Source organism: Syzygium oleosum, unplaced genomic scaffold (assembly GCF_021117445.2).
Source record: "Syzygium oleosum isolate NSW1041296 unplaced genomic scaffold, Sole_v2.1 Sole_v2.01, whole genome shotgun sequence".
NCBI lineage: Eukaryota > Viridiplantae > Streptophyta > Magnoliopsida > Myrtales > Myrtaceae > Syzygium > Syzygium oleosum.
In genome coordinates this window covers 37,722,672-37,745,992 of record NW_026607485.1, presented here as the reverse complement: position 1 = coordinate 37,745,992, position 23,321 = coordinate 37,722,672, and the positions used below count along the sequence as shown (strand labels likewise).

The 23,321-nt window shown below is 40.2% G+C and overlaps 1 protein-coding gene and 1 pseudogene across 1 annotated transcript; both read right to left on the bottom strand.

Moving 5' to 3' along the window:
• Window positions 1-4,388: 4,388 nt before the first annotated feature.
• LOC115679078 (beta-glucosidase 18-like) lies at window positions 4,389-13,293 on the bottom strand. The gene is made up of 12 exons (XM_030602631.2): window positions 13,082-13,293; window positions 8,969-9,035; window positions 7,712-7,770; window positions 7,372-7,447; window positions 7,186-7,260; window positions 6,903-6,990; window positions 6,550-6,802; window positions 6,052-6,167; window positions 5,662-5,911; window positions 5,254-5,356; window positions 5,031-5,130; window positions 4,389-4,820 (listed from the first exon to the last, which is right to left on the bottom strand). Exons 1-12 carry the CDS (start codon window positions 13,232-13,234, stop codon window positions 4,610-4,612), a joined length of 1,551 nt encoding a protein of 516 aa, XP_030458491.1. The 5' UTR covers window positions 13,235-13,293; the 3' UTR covers window positions 4,389-4,609.
• A 2,386-nt stretch (window positions 13,294-15,679) lies between these two features.
• Window positions 15,680-22,501, bottom strand: LOC115683114 (uncharacterized WD repeat-containing protein C17D11.16-like; annotated as a pseudogene).
• Between the last annotated feature and the right edge of the window lie 820 nt (window positions 22,502-23,321).

Here is a 23,321-nt window from a genome sequence, read left to right as displayed (position 1 = left end):
ACGACAGGGTGTCGTACGTGGAAAGGCCAGTGAAGATCGAAGATAGAAAAGATCAGGTGCTACGAAATAAGACGATCCCGATGGTCAAGGTTGTCTGGGAACATCATGGAACAGAAGGTGCCACCTGGGAGAGTGAAGAGGAGATGCGACGTCAACACCCCATTTGTTTGAATAGACGGGTTTGGGTTGTAAATTTCGAGGACGAAATTTTTGTAAGGGGAGAAGAGTTGTAACATCCTGAATTCGACCCACTTCCAGGATCAATGAAATTGATGGTTATTTCTCATTTCATTTTAGTAAGTCTCGCCCGGAACTGATCATTATCGGGATATTGACTAATAAGGAATGGCTAACTAGAAAAACGGTACGTGGATCCAAGAACTCGACCGTGAATCGAGCTCGATTCCGAGGAACGACGAGGGGATATATTGGACCAATGTGGGCCGATCCAAGGAGAGTGACGGATTTGGTTTGGCCAACGACGTACAATCGGATCGCGGGTGATTCCGCACGACCGAGAGTACGCATGGCGAACAATTCGGAACTAATTCCGAACGATCGCGACCCCTGGAGCTAGCGATAAATCCTCGCGTTCTCTTGGAGATCGAGACCGTCACGACTCGAGTAATCCTAAGTCGATACGCGTACCCCTAAACAGCCGCCCGTTAGTGAGAGACGTTAAAATCGCATTTAAGTGGAATTGATAGTAGAATTGAATCCGGACTTGAGTGTCGAATTTCACGGATGTACGCTACTATTTTGCAAGGAAGACGTCGTATTAGTGTGGCCAATTATATTCGGGATCGGGTTGGTCGAAAAATGAAATTTCGAGCCGGAAATGGAAAATTACCGATTTGCCCCTGGACCCCTAAGTGTTAATTCCGAATTTTTGGGGTTTAATTTGGACTAATCAACCCCCAATAATGCCGAAAATCAAGGACCATTTTACCCCTAGATATTTTAGCTTGAATCAATTATAGCCCTTGAATTGAGGACAAGATGGTCATTTTTGGAGGAAGTGGTTCAACCACCCCACTCACCATTTCTCTCTAAACCTCTTGCAATCTCTCTCTCTCCTCTCATTTTCACCATCACCATCCGGCCACTCCCTCTCTCCCTTTCTCTTCGCCTTGGCTGCGTGAGGAGTCGCCGCCGCCGCCCGCCGGTGCCGCAGGCCGTGCGCTGCCATCCACGCCACTGTCCCGACTCACCACCACCACTCGACCATCATTCTCTCTCTTCCTTCTCATCCCGTCGCCACAACCAGCCTACTAGCTCGCCGGAACCGCCGTCCGTATGCCACCGCCGCCGCTCACGCACTGTCACCACCGCCACCTCAGCCCTTTTTCCTCATCATTTCGCCGTCCCACCACTACCACCATCACCCTCCTTCGCCGCCCAGCGCAGCCGAGACACCACCGGCCTCGCCGCCGCCGCCAAATGCCTCCGTGGGAGCCGCCGGCGCCGCCGCTGAACCGGCTTGATCCAGCCACTGTTCGGCCCGTTTCTCTCCTTGTCCGGCCCACATTTGGAGCTCAAAACCTAGTGAGTACAAACCCTAAACACTAATTAAGATTATGTGCACTTTGGACAAGTTTTGGGGATTAATTAGGATGTTTTAGGGGTTACTTAGTGGCGGATGATTAGGGCTGACCTTGTGGCTATTTCGAGGGCTTAGTATGATGATTTAAATGCGATTTGGTGACCAAGAGTGGACTGATTGGTGGTTGATCACTATGGACTTGATTTGGGCTAATATGTGGATTAATATGGGTGTAATGTGTGGGCCATGTAGTGGCTGATTAGATGGTGAATTTTGAGAGCCTAATGTGATAATTTGAAGGTGGATGAGTGGCCTAGAGTGGGCTGATTAGTGGCTGCTCATGGTGAGCCGAATTAGTCTTTGTGTGGCTAAGTTGTGGTTTAATTGTGATTTGCCGTGTGTACCTTGGTTGTTCCACGTAATGGCCGAATGGTGCTTGGTTCGGGATTGATTGTATGGTGCCATGTCGTGTGCTTGGTGTGGCCGAACGATGTGATGCTTGATGGGCCATTGACATGTATAATTTCAATGACTAATGGCTTGATTTTGTGCACTAATCAATGGACATGGCTGAACTGGTTTAATTGATTAATTGGGCATGTGAATATGTTAAATTGAACGATTATCGTGGATTTAATCGATACCCCGAGTGTTGGATGACGTGGCCATGATTGTGCATATTGAGCATTGACATAGCATGTGCAGTATGCGAGTATGCGCGTATGACATGAGCATGTGATCATCTAAATCGCCCTGATGCGTCTTACGCGGGCTTCAGATAATAATTGGTGGATGTGTACGTGTGATCACATAAAATCCTGATGCGTTTTACGCGGGGTATTGAACCCGTCCTGATGCGTTTTACGCGGGACGATGCCCGGACTACCGGAAGATGGCCAACCTGATGCGTTTTACGCGGGTTGTGTCATGAGCCTGATGCGTTTTACGCGGGCCGGAGATCCATCTCAAAATGATAGACCTGATGCGTTTGCGCAGGTCGGACCTGATGCGTTTAACGCGGGTCGGTGATAATTGGAAAGTGTGCAAGTGTGCAAGTATGAGCATAGCATTGACACGTGTGCGAAGGGTATATTCACGAGTGCAAGTATGTGCATGGCATACGCAATGGCCAAGTGATATTGTGCATGCGTAATGATTGGGTTCCATGCTATTATTGCTATTATCATGTGCCTAACCTGCAGGGTCAACTGTGTATTGGATTTGGGCCCGAGGGCCTAAGTCATTTGTATTCTCAAATGTGTGTTGATTAATACTTGTCGGGAGGTGCATGTTAGCCTAGTTTAGGTTTAGGGGGCCTACTCGCTGAGATTTATTCTCACTGTTGTTTAAACTCCAACTTTTTAGACCCCCGACCTTGAGATGGCAGGAGTACCGATTCGTTTTGGGATCCCGTACTGCATAGAGCGGTCGGTGATCGAGTACCCCGTAGGGAACGGGGAGACTTATGTTAGACATTTTACTACCGTTTGGGTCGACGTGGGCGAGCCACAGTTCCAGGCTCATCAGTATCTGGGTTGGTGCTTTCGGGATCCGTTCGGGGTTTATGGACCCCTTAGGACCTTTGATGTCCCGATCGTCGGAGTAAGCCAATGGGACCCGCAGGACATTGATGGGGAGGTGGCTAGTCCTGAGGCCGTGTCCGAGGAGGATTCCGACCCCCGACCCATTATCTTCGAGATGGATTCCGACCCTGAAGAGGAGCTGATGGAGTGAGAGTCCGATCCCGAGCCGGAGCCGATGTAGCTGGAGCCGGAGCCGAAGGGCGATTCCGAGGAGGAGCCAGTGGAGGCCGAGTCCGAGCCGGATTCTATGGACTCCGAGTCCGAGTCGTCTGACGATTCGTCCTAGTCCTCGGGATCCGACCCAAACTGGTTACCCTAGGGTTTACCCTTGACCATAATTAGGTTGGGCCAACACTTTTTGGATAGGAGCCTTTCCTAGTTTTAGTACCCTGACCGCCCGAGCCACATACCCTTTTTGACGTTAGTAGATGCTGACCCTTTTTGATTTATAAGTATAGTTCTGTTTGTAATGGATATTGTAAATTCTCCATATTAATGCAAGTATGTGTTCATGTTGTGTATTACTATCCTTGGTCATGTTTTAATATGTACGGGTGTGATGTTGCTTCCGCATGTACCTTGCTCTCTGTTTTGGGTTTTGGATCGGCGACGCGTCCTGGGACGTCGCACTAAATTCGACCTCGATAGGGTTGTCGCGTGTCGTAAGGTTCGGGGCGTGACACAGAAGGCTGGAGAGGTGAAGCTGGTGTACTATAGTTCAGAAAACCAAATTGCAGATATATTCACTAAGTCATTTCTTGTTAGTCGAATTGAACTTCTCAAGGCAAAGCTAGGAGTGTGCAGCACTTGATCTAGGAGGAGAGTGTTGATGTATCAAGGCCATACTATCTATTTTCTGTAAAATCAGTTTGCTGATGTCCTGTTTTCTAGGAGTTAATTAGTCGTTATTTTTACTTGGTCAGTCTTATTTTGTAAGAGTGTTTAGCTGCATGTTTTTTGACTGTTCTGTTAGTTTGTTGCTGGTTTTGTGGACCAAGCAAGCTGTTAGTTAGTGGGCAACATGTGTTTATGGAAAAGCTTTAGTCTGTATTTAAGCAATTTCAGTTTTCTGAATAAAGAAGAGAAGTTCCCTTCCAATACATTCTGTCTTGTTGCATAATACAGTTTTGCTGCAAAAAATACAGCCTTTGCTGTCAATTCTCCCTCTGTTCTTTGAAAAAACAACAGTTATGATCAAACAATTACACTAAGTCCGGTCAACCCCTCTTAATTTCTTGTGCAAAAAACATCCAAAATGCATGTTCACAGCAATCAGAAGGACTAGAAATACAGCTTACTTCCAAATTTTAGAAGTAAAAGACGTATTGTGTACGCAAGCATTTGCAATTCACTGTCTCAAACACAACCTGGGCAACTAAAAAATTAGGACCCCAACTTGACTTACCATGTGATCAAGTTAATACAATATCACACGGATATTCGATTATTACAAACAAAATAATTGTTTCAAAGACGGCCGATGCTATATTTTGTAAATGGATGTTTTTCGAATGGCTCGAATTTTATTGTCTTCAGAGAGGAACTCCTTAAACCACGTCGCGGACCATTTGGGTGTTCTCTGCAGTGTTTGGAAGTCCACATAATGTAGCCCAAATCGTATCAAATATCCGTGTAGCCATTCGAAGTTGTCTAGCAGAGACCAGATGAAATATCCCCTCACATCTGCTCCTTTTCTGAAATAATTAAAATCGAAAATTTAGTCACGAACAAACAATACAAATTATATAGACTCGGTATGGACGGATTTAATATTATGAAAATCGACGTTCTTTATTAATCAAACAAAGAAAGAAGAAAAAGACCATGAACAAATCTAGGAAATATTGATGTTAATTGAGGAATAGTGCAGGCATTCAATACTGGACGAAACGCTACACATATACCTCACAACTTCACTTAAGACGGCGAGATAGCCCTCATGGTAAGCTATTCTCTTCGTGTCATTCAGCGAATCAGCGATCGGACCCGTAGGTTGTGCATACCCTATAAAACAACGATGAATCTTTCGTTTTATTGATGGAATCAACTGATCATCTTGTTTGCTATAACTTAGATGATGAAAAAAGGGTCCAGTTTGGAGTTAGTTTAAGTGACACAATACAATACCATTCTCAGTGATGAACATGGGCGTGTTGTTGTATCTTTCTTTGACGTAGGTAACGATCCCTTCAATGCCCTTCGGAACGACAAAGAAATCTGACATTGCGGTCTGCAATGTGATCATGAACCATTAGTCCCAAAACATATAATCCTGACTGGGAAATCGACTCAAAATCACGGCTAAGAAAGCTGCGAATTGGTCTCAAAGTCATTTTCCAAGCGGGTTGTAACGATGAAATTGTATATCATTAGCTGCTTCATTATATATGCTACAGTAATTGTAGTTGCTCGACTAGTTATGCCAAATTAACCTGACGTTATCTCTCGGAACAATAGGATGAGCTTAGCAACATCTTTAATTTTCGCAAACATTCTATAAATGTATGTCCAGGCACATGTGCTTATGTCGCTTACCCTTTCGCCGATGTAAACTCCATTTTTTTCTCCAGTGACATACACGGACGCCTCCCCTACAGAGACGGCCGAAGTGCATGGAGAGAACATGCAGTCCTTTACGTATTTAGTCGTGTAGTGATTTATTCCAATGAAATCCAACTTCACGTCGAGTTTCTTCTGCTCTTCCACCGAAAATGTCGGCAATCTCGAACCCACGACTTGACGCATCTCAGGCGGATAATCTCCGTATACTAAAGGGTCTACGAACCTGTAATTGATAGAGAAATTATGAACAATTATAGGAGCAACAAAGATGGAGAGAACATGGATTTCTTTTTTGGACCATTGAACATGGATTTCTTTCTTGGACCATAGAACATGGATTTGAGCAAGAGAGAATCTATGTACCATGCAAAGTCGAAAGCTAAAGTTCGTTGGACAGCCAAACGATCAGCCGGAGTGTCGTCGTACGGCACATACCACGCAGCAGAAATCACTATACCAATCATTCCTCCTTGCTTTTCCTGATTATAATTTTCTGTTTAGGTTCAATAATTGCATAATATATGTATGTGTACGTCGCGCAAAACAAAAGAAGAATGTATGTATAAGAAGAGTGTCGAAAGTAAGATTTGTAATGAAGCTATGAAAGTATGAACTGAGCTTCTTGGCCTAGATGTATGAGAAAATCAAGTGATGACAAACTTCCATTGTGTTCATTCTCATGAATTTTGAAGTATTTCAGAGATAAAGTGATGATTTCACTTTCACATCTGAACGAGGCAATTGGTTCATTTCTGCTCTTTCTTGTTCTCTTATGCCTTGAACGCAAGATGGTGATGGTAAAATTGGTAATGAAGCCAGTTAATGCACTGAAAAGAATCAATTCCAAGCTCTTTAATTTACCTGGTAATACTTCTGGTAAATTTGAGCGGCCGTGGCATGGGACAACACCAGATTGTGGGTCGCAATGTAGGGTTCGATAGCATAGTCGCCGTAGGAGCAATTGCCAAATGGGTAGGAGCACCGTCCGGGCGGGTAAGTCCCCGAGAGGTAACCATCATAGATGAACACGTTAGGCTCATTGAATGAGGTCCAATACACCACTCTATCTCCAAAAGCTTCGAAACAAACTTGTGCAAAGTAGCCGAAATCCAGCCTACAAGCCATTACAGAACACGTGAAGTAAAATTCCGAGATATGACCGGATCGTCGTATTGATGAAGATTAGAAAGGACGGCGGTGACAATTTTGCTTACTGTATTTCGGAACTCAGCCACGCACCATACCGGTCTTCTAGCAGTTGAGGAATGTCGTAATGGTTCAACGTCACAAACGGCTTTATACCTTGTCGAAAAGAACAGATTACAAATACTCAGAATGGGTAATTCATCTTCTTCCTAAACTTATGACTGTATGAGGCAAGAGAAAGAAGAACAATCCAATGAAGATTATGGAATTGTTACATTGAAAAAAACATTATGGAAAAAAGTTGAGTTATTACAATGTGAATGCCAAATAGATTTGTGCATTTTTTTGTACCTCTGACCAAAAGGGCATCAATGAGATTGTTGTAGAAGTCAATGCCTGCTGAATTGACCTCCCCAAATCTTCCCTCTAAAGTTATATAAAGCCAAAATAAGAACAAAAATAGAATAAAATAGAATAATCGTAGAATTGCCAATAAAAAGATACAACTGAAGATATGCAGATAACAAAATTACATACTAGGAAGAACTCTTGACCAAGATATGGAGAATCTGTATGCATCCACCCCGAGATCATGCATCAACTTTATATCTTCCTGTTACACATTAATGTATCCAGGAGATTAAAAAAACATCAAGCTTTGGTAAGAGGAAATTGATCTTTCTGTGAGTACCCAAATTGAATTTATAACACATGGGCACCGCTAATTATCAAAGCTTTCTAGCTTAAAAGTTTCAAAAAGCTAGCTAAGAATTACAATCAGACCAATTTAGTGTAAAAGCAGGAAGATGAACAATTTTATTATGACATTTTGGGCTTTTGATGAGGCTGTAATGAGAGCATAGAGAAAGTCAAGTACCATAAAGAGATTATAGTGATTATCTGCCACGTCGGCATTGCTTCCGTCTGCTATTTTGCCTGATCATCAAAGGCAAGTCCTTTAGATACGGAAAGACGAGGCTCTCTCTTTGAGAAAATTTCAAATAGGGATATGAGATGACATAGCTTTAAAAAAAAAAATTCCCAATAAGCTTGGAGCGTGTTTTGACACTAAATTGTCACTTTAGGGCCCCATCTTTTTAAATGAAAATTGGTTTCATCAACCAACTTTGATACCCCGATATCGTTACATCATACAATCTTTCCTAACATATGAAATGAACTAATTTTATTAGCTGCCCACCGACGATCTCTTTGTGTTAAACTATTGGTCAATCAATGTTTGCTCAATGACAATTACAAAGAAAAGACTTCACCAACAACCATAAAAAAATTATCATAAACAGACTACATAAAAAGATTATGCAAAATTCATTACAAATATAATAGTCTGACCCACTTAAGAGACCGATGATCGGTAGCAAGTCATTGTCATCCTATAAATAAAGGAGCTCGAATAAATACACAACATCTTCTTATTTGTATTTTTCTATAATTTTCTTTATTAAGGTAAATTGGTATTTAATTGTTTTCAGTCATAGCCTAGTCAAATTTTTGAAAAGAAAACTACATTGCAAAAAATTTAGGCCTATTAAGATATTTCGTTTATCTACTAGCTTATTAGCTTTTCTATAATCATATAATAGGATGAAATTAACTATCGTAGAAGGTGAATTGACCGTTAAATATGCACATGGTGTTGGATTAAATTAGTAACTACGCTAGTACTTCAATTTTGTCACATCCGAGAAGCTTCTCAATGGGACATCCCTATTTTCCTTCTTTTGTCTAAACATATGCTATCGAGAATAAACCGTCGCATTCATTTATATTAACGGGCACAACTTCACAAACAAAAACTTATTTTAATAAGTTCCAAAAACATGTATGTTTCGTATAATTCGGTAGCATGGTAGGTAAAACCCATATTTCGGAAGTGATTAGAGAGCAATATTTCGATTTTCTTGGTTTTGACTGGACAGAGTAATTCTCTTTTTCAATTCATTTTGATCCAAAAAAACAAAATAATTCAGGTGTCCTTGTTTGCTTTGAGAGGGAGATATTATTTATTTTCTTGTGTTGCTTTCATTAGACCCTTCACCCTATAATCCTACTTAATTTGCATAGAAAACGAATATATAATAAATAAAGAAGAAACAGAAAATAGAGTGAGGACCTGGCATGTGTGAGAAGACATCCCAATTGCTGAGGCTTTTGTTATCTTGCAGGTAGGCCCCTTCGATCTGGGCAGAACATACAAAATAGAGAATTATTTAGTACAAACTTGTCGAGGTAATTCACATATAATTCCAAGAAAAAACCATCATAAATATATATAAAAAGAAAAAAAATGCATTTTCGATTTCCTTTCAAAGCAATCCAAAGACGTGCCAAACAATCGTGGCCATGAATTATACGGAACTGTCTTGTGGATGGACAAAGGCAATTGACTCTTTCCAAGCAGAATGGCCAGAGGATAGGCCGAGCCCCCACCACTGCTTTTAAGTTTCATCCACCCTTCAACGTTTAGGACCATGGCTTCTGCTCTCGGCTCTAATGGATTGATTCGAGACATTAAGGTATCTTTTCGGTACATGCGATTATCTATTCCACGGTTTAAACTTTGTATTTAAGTCACGTTGTACCCCAGTTTATTTTCGGGTGCTCGGCCACCCGCATGTCATTTCTAATTCCCCTTACACAAGGTGTTCAACGTGTATTTTTTCACACACATGTGATTTTCTTTTACCTATAAACTTAAACTTCGAGGGCCATGAATAGCCATGCGAGATTCGCAGCAGAACTTGGCCATGGCCATGACAGCTTTGCTGCGGAGCTCAGCCATGGCCGCGCAAGAAGAAGGAGAGAGGGCAAGTCAAACGTGCAATTTTTCAGCTATTTCACGTGGAGGGAGAGGTATGGCGGGATCAGCTGATTAAAAGAGGAGAAGGGAAAGTAAGGGTTTAATACAAAACTATTGTTCACAGTACTATGTCCCATCTAATCAAGCGAATAAAAAACAATATTGCACTTCAATAATTAGATCTTCCTAAACCAAAAAAAAAAAGTCTTAGCTGGACGACCTTTCCCCAGTCACGAAGGGGATTTTCATTGAAAATTGAAGTGGCACTAGGTTGTCAGCAACATACTTCACGCAAAATTGTGGTTGGACTAACTGTTCTTATGGAATAGCAAGATACTTATTTTCACGTGAAAGCTCCCGATCCCATTCCGACCTTGATAGGCGAACGAATGCAATCACAATAGAATAGCATCCAATCAAACGGGCGTGAATCCAATATCAAAATCAATAAACTTGATGTCCGCATGCAACAACTGATGTGATTTATAATTATATGCAGTTTCCTAATCCCCGGCTAAATAACTTGATGTTTTAATTGACTTTTAAACGAATTCCTTTTTTCTAAACCCGTTTCGATTTTTTCCCTAATAAATTTGGTTGGCCAAAAAAAGGAAAGAAAGCGCTCATACACATCATTTAATCATTACTATCTTGTAGGTAGAAAAGACGAGTAGTGTTTCGAAAGCGAAGTATACCACATGATTCACACATTTTCCCATGATCCCATCTACAATTAATGTTATGTTCCCTAAGACCAGACGTATTCCATGTACTTACGCAATTGCAAGCATCCTATACCATGATCGGATATGATATATAAAATCAACCTTCTTAAAATATTATATACCGTACTAATAATTGCCTAACTTTATTATTACCAACCGGCCCATGGAAAAATTTCAAGTACCAGGGTGATAATAAAACACCCTATAAATACATGATGATCAGCAATGTTGAGAACAATTGTGCAAGCTGAAAGACCTCTTTCGGATTAATACCAAGAGAAATGGATTAAATTTGGGATGGTTAAAGTCCATTATCTTAGTGTGTCTCAATCGGTGTTATATGTTGAAAAAAAATCGACACGTTGTTGAGCCTGAGTTTTAAAGTTAAAACATTAAGAATGCATATGTAAGATTCAATGCACGTGACATGAATTGAGAACCAAAAAGTAAAAATTGTACTTTGAATGCTAGCCATATGTTGACCAGAGAATGCGGAACTCTTGGATAAAGGTCAAATAGTGAGAAAAAAACATAACCTTGCCTTTTTTTTTTTTTTTGATCAGAATAACCTTGCCTTTTAAACGTATAAAGAGAGCAAAACTCTGTACCACCGTGACAAATAACATGACCTATCAATCAAACTTACTTAAAGAACGTAGAAATGTCTTTCCCTCATGACAAAAATATATATGTGAGTATTGCATCCATGGTCCGAAGTTCCGAAACTTTAACCAAAAAAACCTATCCTGGAAGAAAGTTATGGATACTTGTTTAAGGGAGAGAGAATATCTTGACGTTTGTTTAGAAAAAATAATGTACTTTCAGTGTTCAGGAGACACCACGAAATCGATGTTACGATGAAAGTGTACTGTATTGGAGGGTTGATAATGTTTTGTACCAACCGTTATTAGCTGTCAACATAATAAGAGTCACGTGGGCTGACAAATGGATGAGATAGGTCGAGAAAGGACGGAATACGACAGCGTGCTATTTTGAAAGTTGGTTTAAATTTGTTACAATGATATAAAGTTGTACCGTCTTTTTCACCTGCCTAGATTAATTAAAAACCTACTGAGATTTACAGAGATGCATCCGCGCTAGATTAGACTTGACAGCACAAAAGAAGGTCAAGTTGGGGCAAGATTCGAGGCATTGAGAGTTTTGATCAACTGGGGAACATGTTCGGGGACCCACACGTCCCAAATTGTTCGAGAATACAAAGAGGTTCGAGCCTTTCTGGAGGCAGTGCAAACAGAAAGGACTCTCCTCGTCCTGTTGTTCCTTCATGGTAGATTTGGTAAAAGAGAATATTGGGGAAAGCAAAGCATTTTGGGACAACAAGACTGGTGGAGTTTGTCCTAACACCAATAGACGGTTTTTTCGTTTATCTAGGAATTCGAATAAAACTAATGAAAATAGAAAAGAAGTGTCAGAAAACAAATGGTCAAATGACTGATTCATTGATGTATGCTAGTTAGAGGTCCGACGAGGTTCGCGATTATGATAATTCCACGTGAGTAGGTGACTTTTCTCTTTCGTTATCCCACTGTTCAATTGAAAAAAACGAAGCATTTATGTTAACTTGAATAAAATTAAAAAGGGAAGTTGCCGTCTATCAATCTAGAAATGAAACTTATCAAACCAAAGGGGACGCCCTCATTGATTAGACAATAGGAAAAAAAGAAAACCCTAATTCCCTAAAAAACCCCGAACTTTATATCAAGACTCAAATTTATCCCGAACTTTTTCTTATCTCAGAAAAAAAAACCCTAAACTTTAAGTCCAGTCCGAAATCTGTCCCGAATTTTGTTTTGTGTAAAAAAAATCACCAAAATTCAATTTATTTTAAAAAATATATTCCCGTGATCCAGTCCCAACTTGATGTGACACTTTCATGTCGATAACAAATTCACATCAACAAAGTAATGGAGCTTTTTTTAGACAAAAAAAAGTTCAGAGCAAATTTAGACTGAACCTAAAAATTAAGTTTTTTTAAAATAAATTTTTTTTTGGGATGAATTTGTTATTGTCCCTAACTTTCATATCCTATAATAGTTTTATTTTAGAGAATTTCAAAGATTTTTATTTGGTTTGATTTGTTATTGAAGTGGAAATGTGACATCGGTCTGTACCTATCGCCCCATTACTTTGCTGATGTGTATTTGTTATCGTCATGTCAAGTTGAGACTAGATCACGGGGGCATATTTTTTTAAAATAAATTGAAATTTACTGATTTTTTTACATAAAAAAAATTTGGGGCAGATTTGGGATTCAACTTAAAATTTAGGGTGTTTTTTGAGATAAAAAAAAAGTTCAGGCCAGATTTGAAATTTGATTTAAAGTTCGGGGTCTTTTAAGGAATTTCACCCAAAAACAAAGAAAAAGAAAGGTTATATTTTCTGTCGGAAGGAAAAAGTTGTCCTTTTCCTTTCGATTCGCGAGGAGATTCGACACGAGGCGCAATGGTCTGGGCCACCAGAGCACTGCCGACCCATAAAGGAGAAACAACAGAACTGACACAAGAAAGGACAACCTAGACAGAACTTCGACAACCCAAGAAAGAAACTGTCATCCCCACTAGTGAGCACCAAAGCAAGCAAGCAATGCTTCTAAAACCTCAGCGAATGCTTTAAGGTTGAATGACCATCTAGAGAGAGAGAGAGAGAGAGAGAGAGAGAGAGAGAGAGAGAGAGAGAGAACCTGGAAAGAGGAGGTGGCGGTGCCAAACAAGAAGGAGGGAGGGAACTGGCCTCTGTGGACGGTGGTTCTTGAGCTCGCGAGCGGCAAGAAGAGACCTTGAATCAACAGCAGACGGAGAAGGAGAAGCAGAACAGAACAAGCTCGTGATCTCATCCTTTTTCTCTTTCTTGAGCTGTGCTTTTCTCTGTAAATAAAAGTGGGAGGGCTTTGTGGGGCATTATATAGGCGACTGTCTCGGAAAAGGGATAATGACACAAGCAGTCCCTGAACTTTGGTATTATGTGCAATTTGGTCCCTGAACTTTTAATTTGTTCAATATAGTCCCTGAATTTTAGCCTAATATTCAATTTGGAACCTGAACTTTTAATCTGTTCAATGTCGTCCCTGGACTTTTGACACATGTTCACTGTAGTCCCTAAACTATACGGAAATGTTCAATGTAATCCCTGAACTTGAATTGATGGAAGGGCTACATTGAACATTTTCATATAATTCAGGGACTAAATTGAACATGTACTAAAAATTCGGATACCATATTGAACAGATTAAAAGTTCAAGGACCAAATTGAACATTAGGCTAAAGTTTAGAGACTATATTGAATAAAAGTTCAGGGATCAAATTGAACATTGAATCAAAATTCATGGACTATTTGTGTCATTTTTCCTCTTGGAAATAAACTGTCAACGTCCCCAAGGTTGCGTTCCCAGCAATACAACCGAAACGACCCATCATCACCCTCCATGACGAAATTCACGAAAAGGGTCTAAAACACCTCTGATTCTCAAGCCGAAAAAGAAGAAGAAAAAGTTTAAACTTGGGTCGCTTTCAAAGCATTGACTTTCTGTGGCTTTTATGGGAAGTGGGCACACCGGGGCGAGTGCTCCTACGGTTTTAGGCAGAATGAAGAGGGCGATCTTGACATTCCGTGTGTGGCCAAATCCTGGGCACGTTCAGATTAACTCCGACATCATCAGTGGTCAAAAGATCAGATTAAAGCGCTAAATTTGCTGTTGATCCTGAACATAGGAAGTTGGAACACGAGACCATCACTCCCTTATGTTCCTGCCCTGTTTTCTTGACTTCTGAATTTACGTATCCATCAATACGGGAAATCAGGCCCTATGGTATTAAGAGAGAGAGAGAGAGAAAGAGTGAGAGAGAGACTGGTAGTTTTTACTGGTAGTTTGAACATGGAGACTTCATGTAACAGAGAAATCCTCTATGGCTGCTAAAACTTTTTGGACGGTGAGCTTTTCTTGTTTTTGCGCTTTCTTGGCACGTTTTTTCAGCTTATTTCAGGATTTTTCAAAGTTTAAGCTTTTCCTTGATAGCCTCCAACAGGGAGGAAACGCCTTGTTGAAGTTAAATTATAGTTCAGCTACCACCTTCTTAACTACTCTGCACATGTCTCATATAGCATGTATCTCACCTACTAGTTTTAATTTTCCGATAAAAAATTTTTAGTTTCGACAACAACCCAGGTTGCAGGAAATTATGCAAAGCATTCCAAGGGACGAATTAGAGCGACGCCAAGTACTTCGATTTAGAATTTCTATCGTGTCTTTGATGAGCATATAGATATTAGAAGTACCCCGAATATACCGGCAGAAAAATTTCCAAAGCATCCGATCAATTTGGTTGCAATCCATTCTAGAGAGGACATCGGTGTGTGCATGGGTATACGTGCTTGATAATTGCCTACTTATATTTCTCGCATATGCTTTGTCTAAATCCACATCGATCACCGCGAGTCTGGTTCTTTTTTTCTTTTAACATTGAAAGACTGCCTGAGCTTTTTGCACAGCCATTCTGTTATCAGAAGCGTGCCTGCCCAGCACCGAGCAAGCTCTTGGATGAGCTGACCACACTCTCCGGTACAAATCCTGCCACATTCCTTGATCAGTTTATAAGTAACGTTGCTCGAACTAAAAAGGTCGAGATCGAAACACTATCACTAGGAGAGTCTCCATTCTTCATTTACAAGCACCATATCAAGGCGCTCCGTGATTAGATTAGTGCCCGAACAACAGCCGGACCAAGTGAATCGCCGTTTTTTGGAATCCCAAATCACCAAATAAGTAAATCACTGATATCATCAGATCTTATGCTTCGGTTAGTTACTGAAGATAAGATCCTAATTCTTCCTTCCTACAAAGAAACGTCATCAAAGTCACCTGCCATGGCCCTTGTGTTGGCAACATCACAGGCAATGATCACTTAGTTGTCCTTCCATGAAGGGATTTGCCTCGGACCAAATGTTGCCAACCATTGCATTGCGTTGACCGGTGAATTGGGTTTTTGTTAACAAATTCACTCTATCTAGCGGAAAGCTAAACTGAAACCTCCCCAGGGTTTATGCACAACACCCATGTCCCTCCTGATCGCCCCACAGCTTCAACAATGGGGCAAATTTGGAGCCAAACTTGGAAATTAAGCACTATCAACAGCCTGATGATCTTGTTTCAAGTCCACCGTACTTGGATTTTTTGAGTCCTAATCAAGTTCGACACCAAATCATGAGCATTTGCATAACAAAAGAGAAACCCACCACCTCCGCTCCACCCCCCCAAAAAAGATAGCTTGGGGCTCCCCTACAATTTCCATATAGTGCCTTAATTATGATTAATTACAAAGAGCTTGCAGTAACACAGATGAAAGGAAGCAAGAATGACTGTCCATCTCGACAAAGTGTATTTAACATGATTTTCACTCTACTGGATACCCGGATTTCACATTTGATGCTCATAACTACTGGTTGAACAGGATTCTGAGTCAAAAAGACACTATTGCATTAGCTTCATATATCATGTATAACACTTTCCCCCGGGAGCTTTTCCTTGTGATGCTCTCCAATACTTGTGGAAACCCCGAACCGAAACCCCCGCCCACCCAAGAAAAAAAAACACTTTCTTATTTCCTTCTCAAAACCGAAAAATAAGACGAAGACACTTAAAATGCTAAAAAACATGCTGCTACAAGAACAGGACTCGACTCGCAGAGCTAACCCTGACTTCAGGCGTTTCAGTGCCCTCTAAGAACTGAGCAAGGCCGACATTGAGAGGATCTAAGACATTTATACCATGTTCTCATTTGGCAGCATCAAGAACCAGGTTCTGCCATTTTCGGCTTGCTGTGGTTTCCAAATCTTCGGGATACAGCTGCATCAGATAATGTATCCCACACCTACAGATTCCCAACCACATAGGAATCATTAATAAACCATGAATGGAAAATGCAAGGAGGTACAATGTTGGATGAGGAAATGGAGAAGATTTCCACTTACTTCAAGTCTCCCCTTTGAACCTCCAATAGCAAGTACAAAGGGACTATCCTCCGAGAAGGAAACAGAAAAGACAGCACCCTAGAACAATGACAAAGCTCAGTATTCTGATTGTCTACAACTGTTAATTGGCATGTGCATAATGCTTCAGAAAATCAATATGGGGAATAACGTAGGGTCTCTTACAGCTTTTGGACAGATCCCAGAGTTTTACCTGCATTTGGTCGGTGAACATACACATATAAGTACCATCCACCAGGAAAGATCAAGCCAAACAACATTGCATGAGGAACTAAAGGATACCATCTTATCTGTTGACCCTGTGGCAAGAAGCTGAAGTACATGCATAAGCAATAGTCACTAATTAGTTTAAGGAATAAAGTTCAGAATGTGCACGGAAAATCAAAGGTGAAGGAACGTCCTGGTTTGTACATTAGGTGCTGAAGGATTGTATGAAATTGTGCTGACAGCTTTTTCGTGTGCATGAAGAGTAAAACTTGGTCGTGACTCAGAGGCAGAATTAGGTGTAGCAGCTCGTATATCAAATCCTCTAATGGTGCCATCGTCAAGGGACACCTGAAAAATCCAATTGGTTTACAATTAAATATTGCTTAAGCTTTCCACCAAATCCATAATCTACATGTACAAGGAGCATCCTTCCAATGCCTTTTTACTTGACAAAAAAACAATGAAGACTTTCACTGGTTCATAACACACCACAAAGGAGTGTTCAGAATGCGGATCCCACGCCAAACTTTCGACATCTGCCGTTACAGACCATCTATATCCAGAATGTGAAGGTATTCTTCCATCCTTCTGCAATTTATTAATGATGAAAAACATATCAAAATCTCATCGACATACAGTGTGCAATGTTAATAAGCAGTATAGTAGAGTATGCAAAGATCCTGTCATGAAACAATGCCATAGCCGTACAATCTATGGCACGAGCCAACAGGAATAAAGCCCTTACACAGAAGTTTGATGCCAATGCTCCACAATCGTCCTAAACTTTAAAACAGAAAAAGGATAAAAAAGAAAAATGAAGTCCAGAGACATATTCCTAACCACAAATTTAGCAATAAAGGGGATAAAGTCTATAAGACCCTAAATGATGTCTAAGTCGAATTTGATTCAAGAATAAACATTCAATAGTCTAAGTCATCAGCCAATGTTTGAGGTAGGCAAAAATACATGAAACTGAATAGTATTAATAACAGAAATGCCACAATAGCAACTGATGGGAGCCTCCGAGTAAATACAATTCATTACCATGACTACTGAATGATCAAAAGATCCACTAAGAAGAACTTGCGGAGCATGATGATTCCATGCAACTGCTTGAACCTGTCCATGTTACAGAAGAAAAGTCAAATCAAGACTGAACGCAAATAAGTTTACATACCTAAACAGCTAAAAAAGGAACACACAGACAGACAGCTAAAAAAGGAACGCAAATAAGCTTCTCAAAATAATTCATTGCTCAAATGTCTCTCAATTAGTGATTGAACTCACTGCAAGATTTTATGCACATCATTGTGTGCGTTCAAGCTTTGTTTAATAGAGCAATCATCAACATCATCTCAAATCCTCAACACTTCAATACCAGGTCGTAAGTAACATGCATATCCTCCGGTTCTTTCTATGAAATACCATCATGTAATTACCCTCATCTATACCATGCAAAAGGTCCTTTCCTAATGAACCAGAAATTTAACTGCCAGAACAGACTGGATCTTAAGATGAGCAGAAGTTGCATATTCATCATACAAAAGAATCAAAACAATACATTAGATGCAATGATTTCTTGCCTTGTCAGTGTGGTGTTCCATGGTAATATTGCATTTTCCAGCTGCAACATCCCAAATTTTGACTTGCCTGTCAGCACTTGCACTAGCAAGTATATTCCTGTTTGAACATTTGCATATCGGTCAGGGATATCATTAAGCATGGGGAAATGGAAGAAGAAACTACAAAATTACCATGATCAATAGAATAATAAGTAACAGTTTTCAACAACCTGAACTCCTTGTTCCAAGCAAGGCCAAGCACTGAATCCGTGTGACTACCCTCCTTGTACTTAATCGATGCCTATAAATTGAAATTGACAGCATTCATAAAGGGAACCAGCATTATATGACAGGACTTGTCCAAAAGCTTATCTCAAAAACATAGATACGTGCATGACACAATAACATAGAGACATGCATAAATCATGCTCTCTTATATATATTCATATTAGTCAATGAAACCTCATTAAGATAGAGTATGTGCACTGGCATTAAACGCTGGACATTCCAATAAGATAGTAGGAGCTGACCTTCTTTCCTTTCTTCTTTTTCTTCTTCAACTCTTCTTGACCGCCTAATACAAGACATGGTTCTACAGCATCAATCTACAAAAATATGGATGAAAACTCAAACAGACAGCTTAAGCAAATCAATTGCAAAAACAATAAGTGATCTATAGTTAACTTACAATATCAAGATCCCAAATCTCAATGGCAGGCTCCATTGAGCCAACAGCAATAAAATTTCCTGCCATCGCATAGCGTAACATGAACAAAAATAAGTTAATAATACACGGAACCAAAATATTTTCCAATATTAAAACAATGAGGCAATCATCTTGATCAGCAAAAACATACTGATACAAGAACCTAGTCTATATTTAGGAACCTAACGTACGTTTGAAATCCTTAATGCGCTTCCAATTCAATTAATCTTTCTTCAAAGGGCCAAAATCAAACCTTTGTCGCCACCTTTAAGCGGACAGTCAAGCCATGCTGTGCAGAGGGGAAATTCTGAAATAACTACTTCATGGTGAACATACATATTTGATTCATCATTAGCTGATGGCTCCAATAAATAGACCTGCTTTACGCAATGAATTGACCAATTAGTAGCTGTTTTTATGTGAACCCCGGTACAGCCAGGGAAAGTGCGGCGAAAAAATACATTATCACATTAATGTACATGCCTCAAGAAGATTGACTTCGTCATCTGTACGTGCACAAACAATGAGAGAGTCCATTGGTTTAATAGACAGGTCCTCAAGCTCTTCAGAGTCATCATCATCCTGACCAAAACAAAATCATATTAATAACAACTAAAGTAGCCACAATATCAAGGTTGAACCAAACAGAACACACTCACATCCTTATCCTTGAGGTAGGGATCCATTTCATTACTTGGGTAGTACAAGTCACCAAGTCCAGTGCTAAATAGCTCTACATCTGGCAGAAACCAGAACGAAATTCATGTTCAACACACCATTAGTGTGCACTCTTTTTTAATTTCAAATAAACTTAAAGAACTGGAAAGGCATGAATCCATGTTACAAGACTCTCAGAACAGTCGTGAATTGCAGCCTTCTAAGTCAGATTTCTAAATTTTTTGGATATTAATATGCACACAAAGGTCCTCCAATTAAATTTGATTAATAAGTGAATCCAATTGATTCTGATTAGGCCCCTGCAGATTTTCAAAAGACAAGAGGAGTTTTGGTGCTTGGTTGGTTCTCATAATTAGTTTACTACTCACATGAGCCCATGTCATGAAAACAAAGCAAACGCGCATCTCTTTTATTGTTCCACGTTTAACAAGATATGTATGATAACATAACTAATACAGCATGGTTTGAAGCCAAGTCTTTACTTTCAAGGAAAAATAATCCCCTTCCCCTTTAATTTGTCATCATGTTACAACCAGTCCAGAAGATATGAAAGCAAGCTTGGAACAGAACAGCTCTCCGCATTTTCAATCATTAAAATCAAATTAATGGGACAGCCTCTTAGATGCGGCTTTGGGCAGAGGCCTGACTTCCTCCTAGTGTCCTCCTCTCTTACCCTTCCATTAACTGGTCAGCACCCAGTTTCATTCATAGTTTGCCTCCAGGTTTAGCGTGATCAGCAGATCAAAGGTACATTCAAAACCTTAAAAATCTAAATTTCTATGTAATTGACCATCCCTTCTCAACTATCCTACCATGCACTAAATTTTTATGTCCATCTAACTATAGGTGCTTCACTTCCGAAGAAGCTCTCTAATAAGCCAAGCTAGCTAGCTAGTACCGCATCTCTCGCGATATAGGAGAACCAGTGGAAAGGCAATATTGAGCCAAGTTCTCACACAGTGTGCAGTCTTTCCCAGAAGAAGTTATTGTAGTCACCTCAAGATAATAAATGGAGAAGGCCTCTCACTTGTGCTGATGATCTTGTTGCTATACAAGTATCCATTCATGGAGCTATAATACCTAACTGTGGAATTACAGATTATATTTTGTGCAAGATTACACTTTTCGGTAAAGTTAGCTTGACAACCTAAAGGGGACAGGAGTAATAAGATGGATTGGCATAAAATTAGCATGTTTTCCATCAAATATTCTTTAACAGTTTCTTTTCTGTGGCTAGCTATTCAAAATAGGATTGCCTAGAACAGTAGGATTCTACAGCCTAGTCATTTCATTTCTACTTCTTTAGTTTTCTGTGGTGGTGTTCTTGAAACAAGCGACATGTTTTACTTGCCTATTAGCAAGCAGATTCGGCAGCATCCATTGGCTTTATTAAGCATGATAAGTGGGGAGTAGAATGTTGACTTCAATTGGCTTAAAAGGACTTTGACAGGGAAAGCTCTTCCTTCTTTGCTCTAAAAGTTGGCTTGGAAAGCACATCTAGACCACGTTTGGATTTCTCATTATACGAAGGTTCATGATATGTCCATTACTTGTTCTGTTAAGTTTGGCTGGCTCCTGTTAGTGATTTTAAGAGGAAGACTGACATGTCATTACAATGAGTCCTTGTGTATTAGGTGGGGCATTTGCATATAATCCATTTCGATGCTGCTTTTTCGGGATCCAAGTAGGGAATTAGCCATCCAGCTTCCTTTGGATGAACTAAGAAACTTACTTGTAACAAGAAAAAAAGATCAGAGGACCCGCAGAAAGGAACATACCTTCATCTTCTTCATCGTAAGTATCCATATCAAGCTCCCTCAAACCATCAGTTATATCCTCAAAACCAGATCCAACTTTTGTCACCTTGGAACTTCTCCCGAGTGCATCAGCCGCAGATAATGCAGTGGAAATTTCATCAGCCTTTTCTGAAGCAACCGCATCCATGTTTTCATCATCCTCCTCGCCATCACTATCTCCACTGCACGAAAATCAAGCACAAGCCATAACAACAAAATATGTGCAATCACAGATTCTCTCTCGACAATTTCACCAAAGCAAACAAAGGTATCTCTCTTAATAAGCTCCTCAAAATACATTGTACAGCAGCATCAAACCAGAAGGAAAGAAAATGCAAAGACAATCTCCATAAACTTAATCATGGTAAATTTTCCCTCGATGCTCTTGGAAATGTATGCAGATCTTTCATGCCCAAATAGACAGACCCTTATTTTATCTTAATTCACTAATATAATATACATAAACAGCTTTCTTGGGCACTCCTTGCTAAATCCCAATACTCCAATTCCAATGCACTTTTCTTGGTCACTGATACAACTTCATTTCGCCACAAACAACCCAGAATCAGTCCACCTCAAAGGACATCATAGACCTAAACAGATAGCTCAAGAACTTAACCCGACACGCAGGGGCCAAACTCCACATTAGTCATTAGCAACACCACGCATTGAGCTCACAAATATCATAAAAAGAGAGCCCAATTGATCAAAAGTCATTCAGGTCGCTAGAAACGGAACGAACGCATGGCCAAACACGCTAAAAAGAGAAGACTTCGCTCTACCTTCTTTCCAGGACTCCACTCTTCAAAATCTCTTCGATTTCCTCCTTGGAAGGCGGTTCGGCCACCTCGGGGACCGCCTTCGAAGCCCCTCTAGGGACCCAGGATATCGCCGCTATCATCCCTTCAAACAGACAAATGACCCGAATTCTATACCCAGACCACCTTCCGAAATCGCCTCCCCTCCAACGCTTCAGCAAGCACCGGCAGATGAGTACAGAAACCAAACGGGGGTCAGCAAGAAGAAGACGTGAATGCTGCCGCCGAAGAGCCTGACGTGGGAGTTCAGAGGAGGAGAAGAAGAAGAAGAAGAAGAGCCGAAGAGGCGAGGTTTTAGCTCTGCTTTCTTCGGACCGCCAACGCCGCCGCCGCCGCAAGGGTTTTAGCTCGTGCGGCGGGCGAAGGCTGTCATAAACCGACCGGAAGTCGAACCGGTCTGTACGCTTGTTGTCGGCTCAACCGGCCAGGCGCAAACCGGTTCCGCAGTGACCCGCCGGAGAGAATGGGCAAAATTGGGCAGAGGTGGAATTAGGGTCTTTAGTTTAATAAAGCTGAAAATAAAATAAGTAAGTAAATAAATAAATAATCAGTACTTGTATGGTTAAGCATGATTGAGTTCGATAATCCTAATTAGCATCGAGGTTCAATTAAGTTGAACATTAACATGGCATATCGAGTGAGGGAGGATTAGTTTATTCAATAACAATTAGTGATTAGAATTATGCCTCTTATAGTACTGATATTTGCTGATGATAATAAAGAATTCATAATTCTATATTCGGAATGAAGACACCATTTGTTTGGAGAAAAAAAATATTTTGAAAAATAGTTTCTTAAAAATAATCGCTCATATCACTTGAAATAATTAGCTAGCGGAAAATATTTTCATTATCGATAACAACTTGTGTCTAAATATTTTCGTACACGATGAAAATATATTTTCGTTCATTTTTTTTTGTAAGCAATACAAGTATCCATTTTTAGAAATATATTTTTCAAATTATTCATTTTTAGCAAAATAAACAGAATTTTAATGACTAGGTCTTTCTAGTTTAGGATTAGATGTAGACTTAACTTCAAAATTGGCTCACAGGGGATTAATGTCCTGGGGCTCAATGACGAGGTCATGTGTTTTCTTTACCCGACATCATATCGGGTTTATTTCCTCGCACTTTACCTTTATTGCATTGATAGTGATTGTTTACTTAAT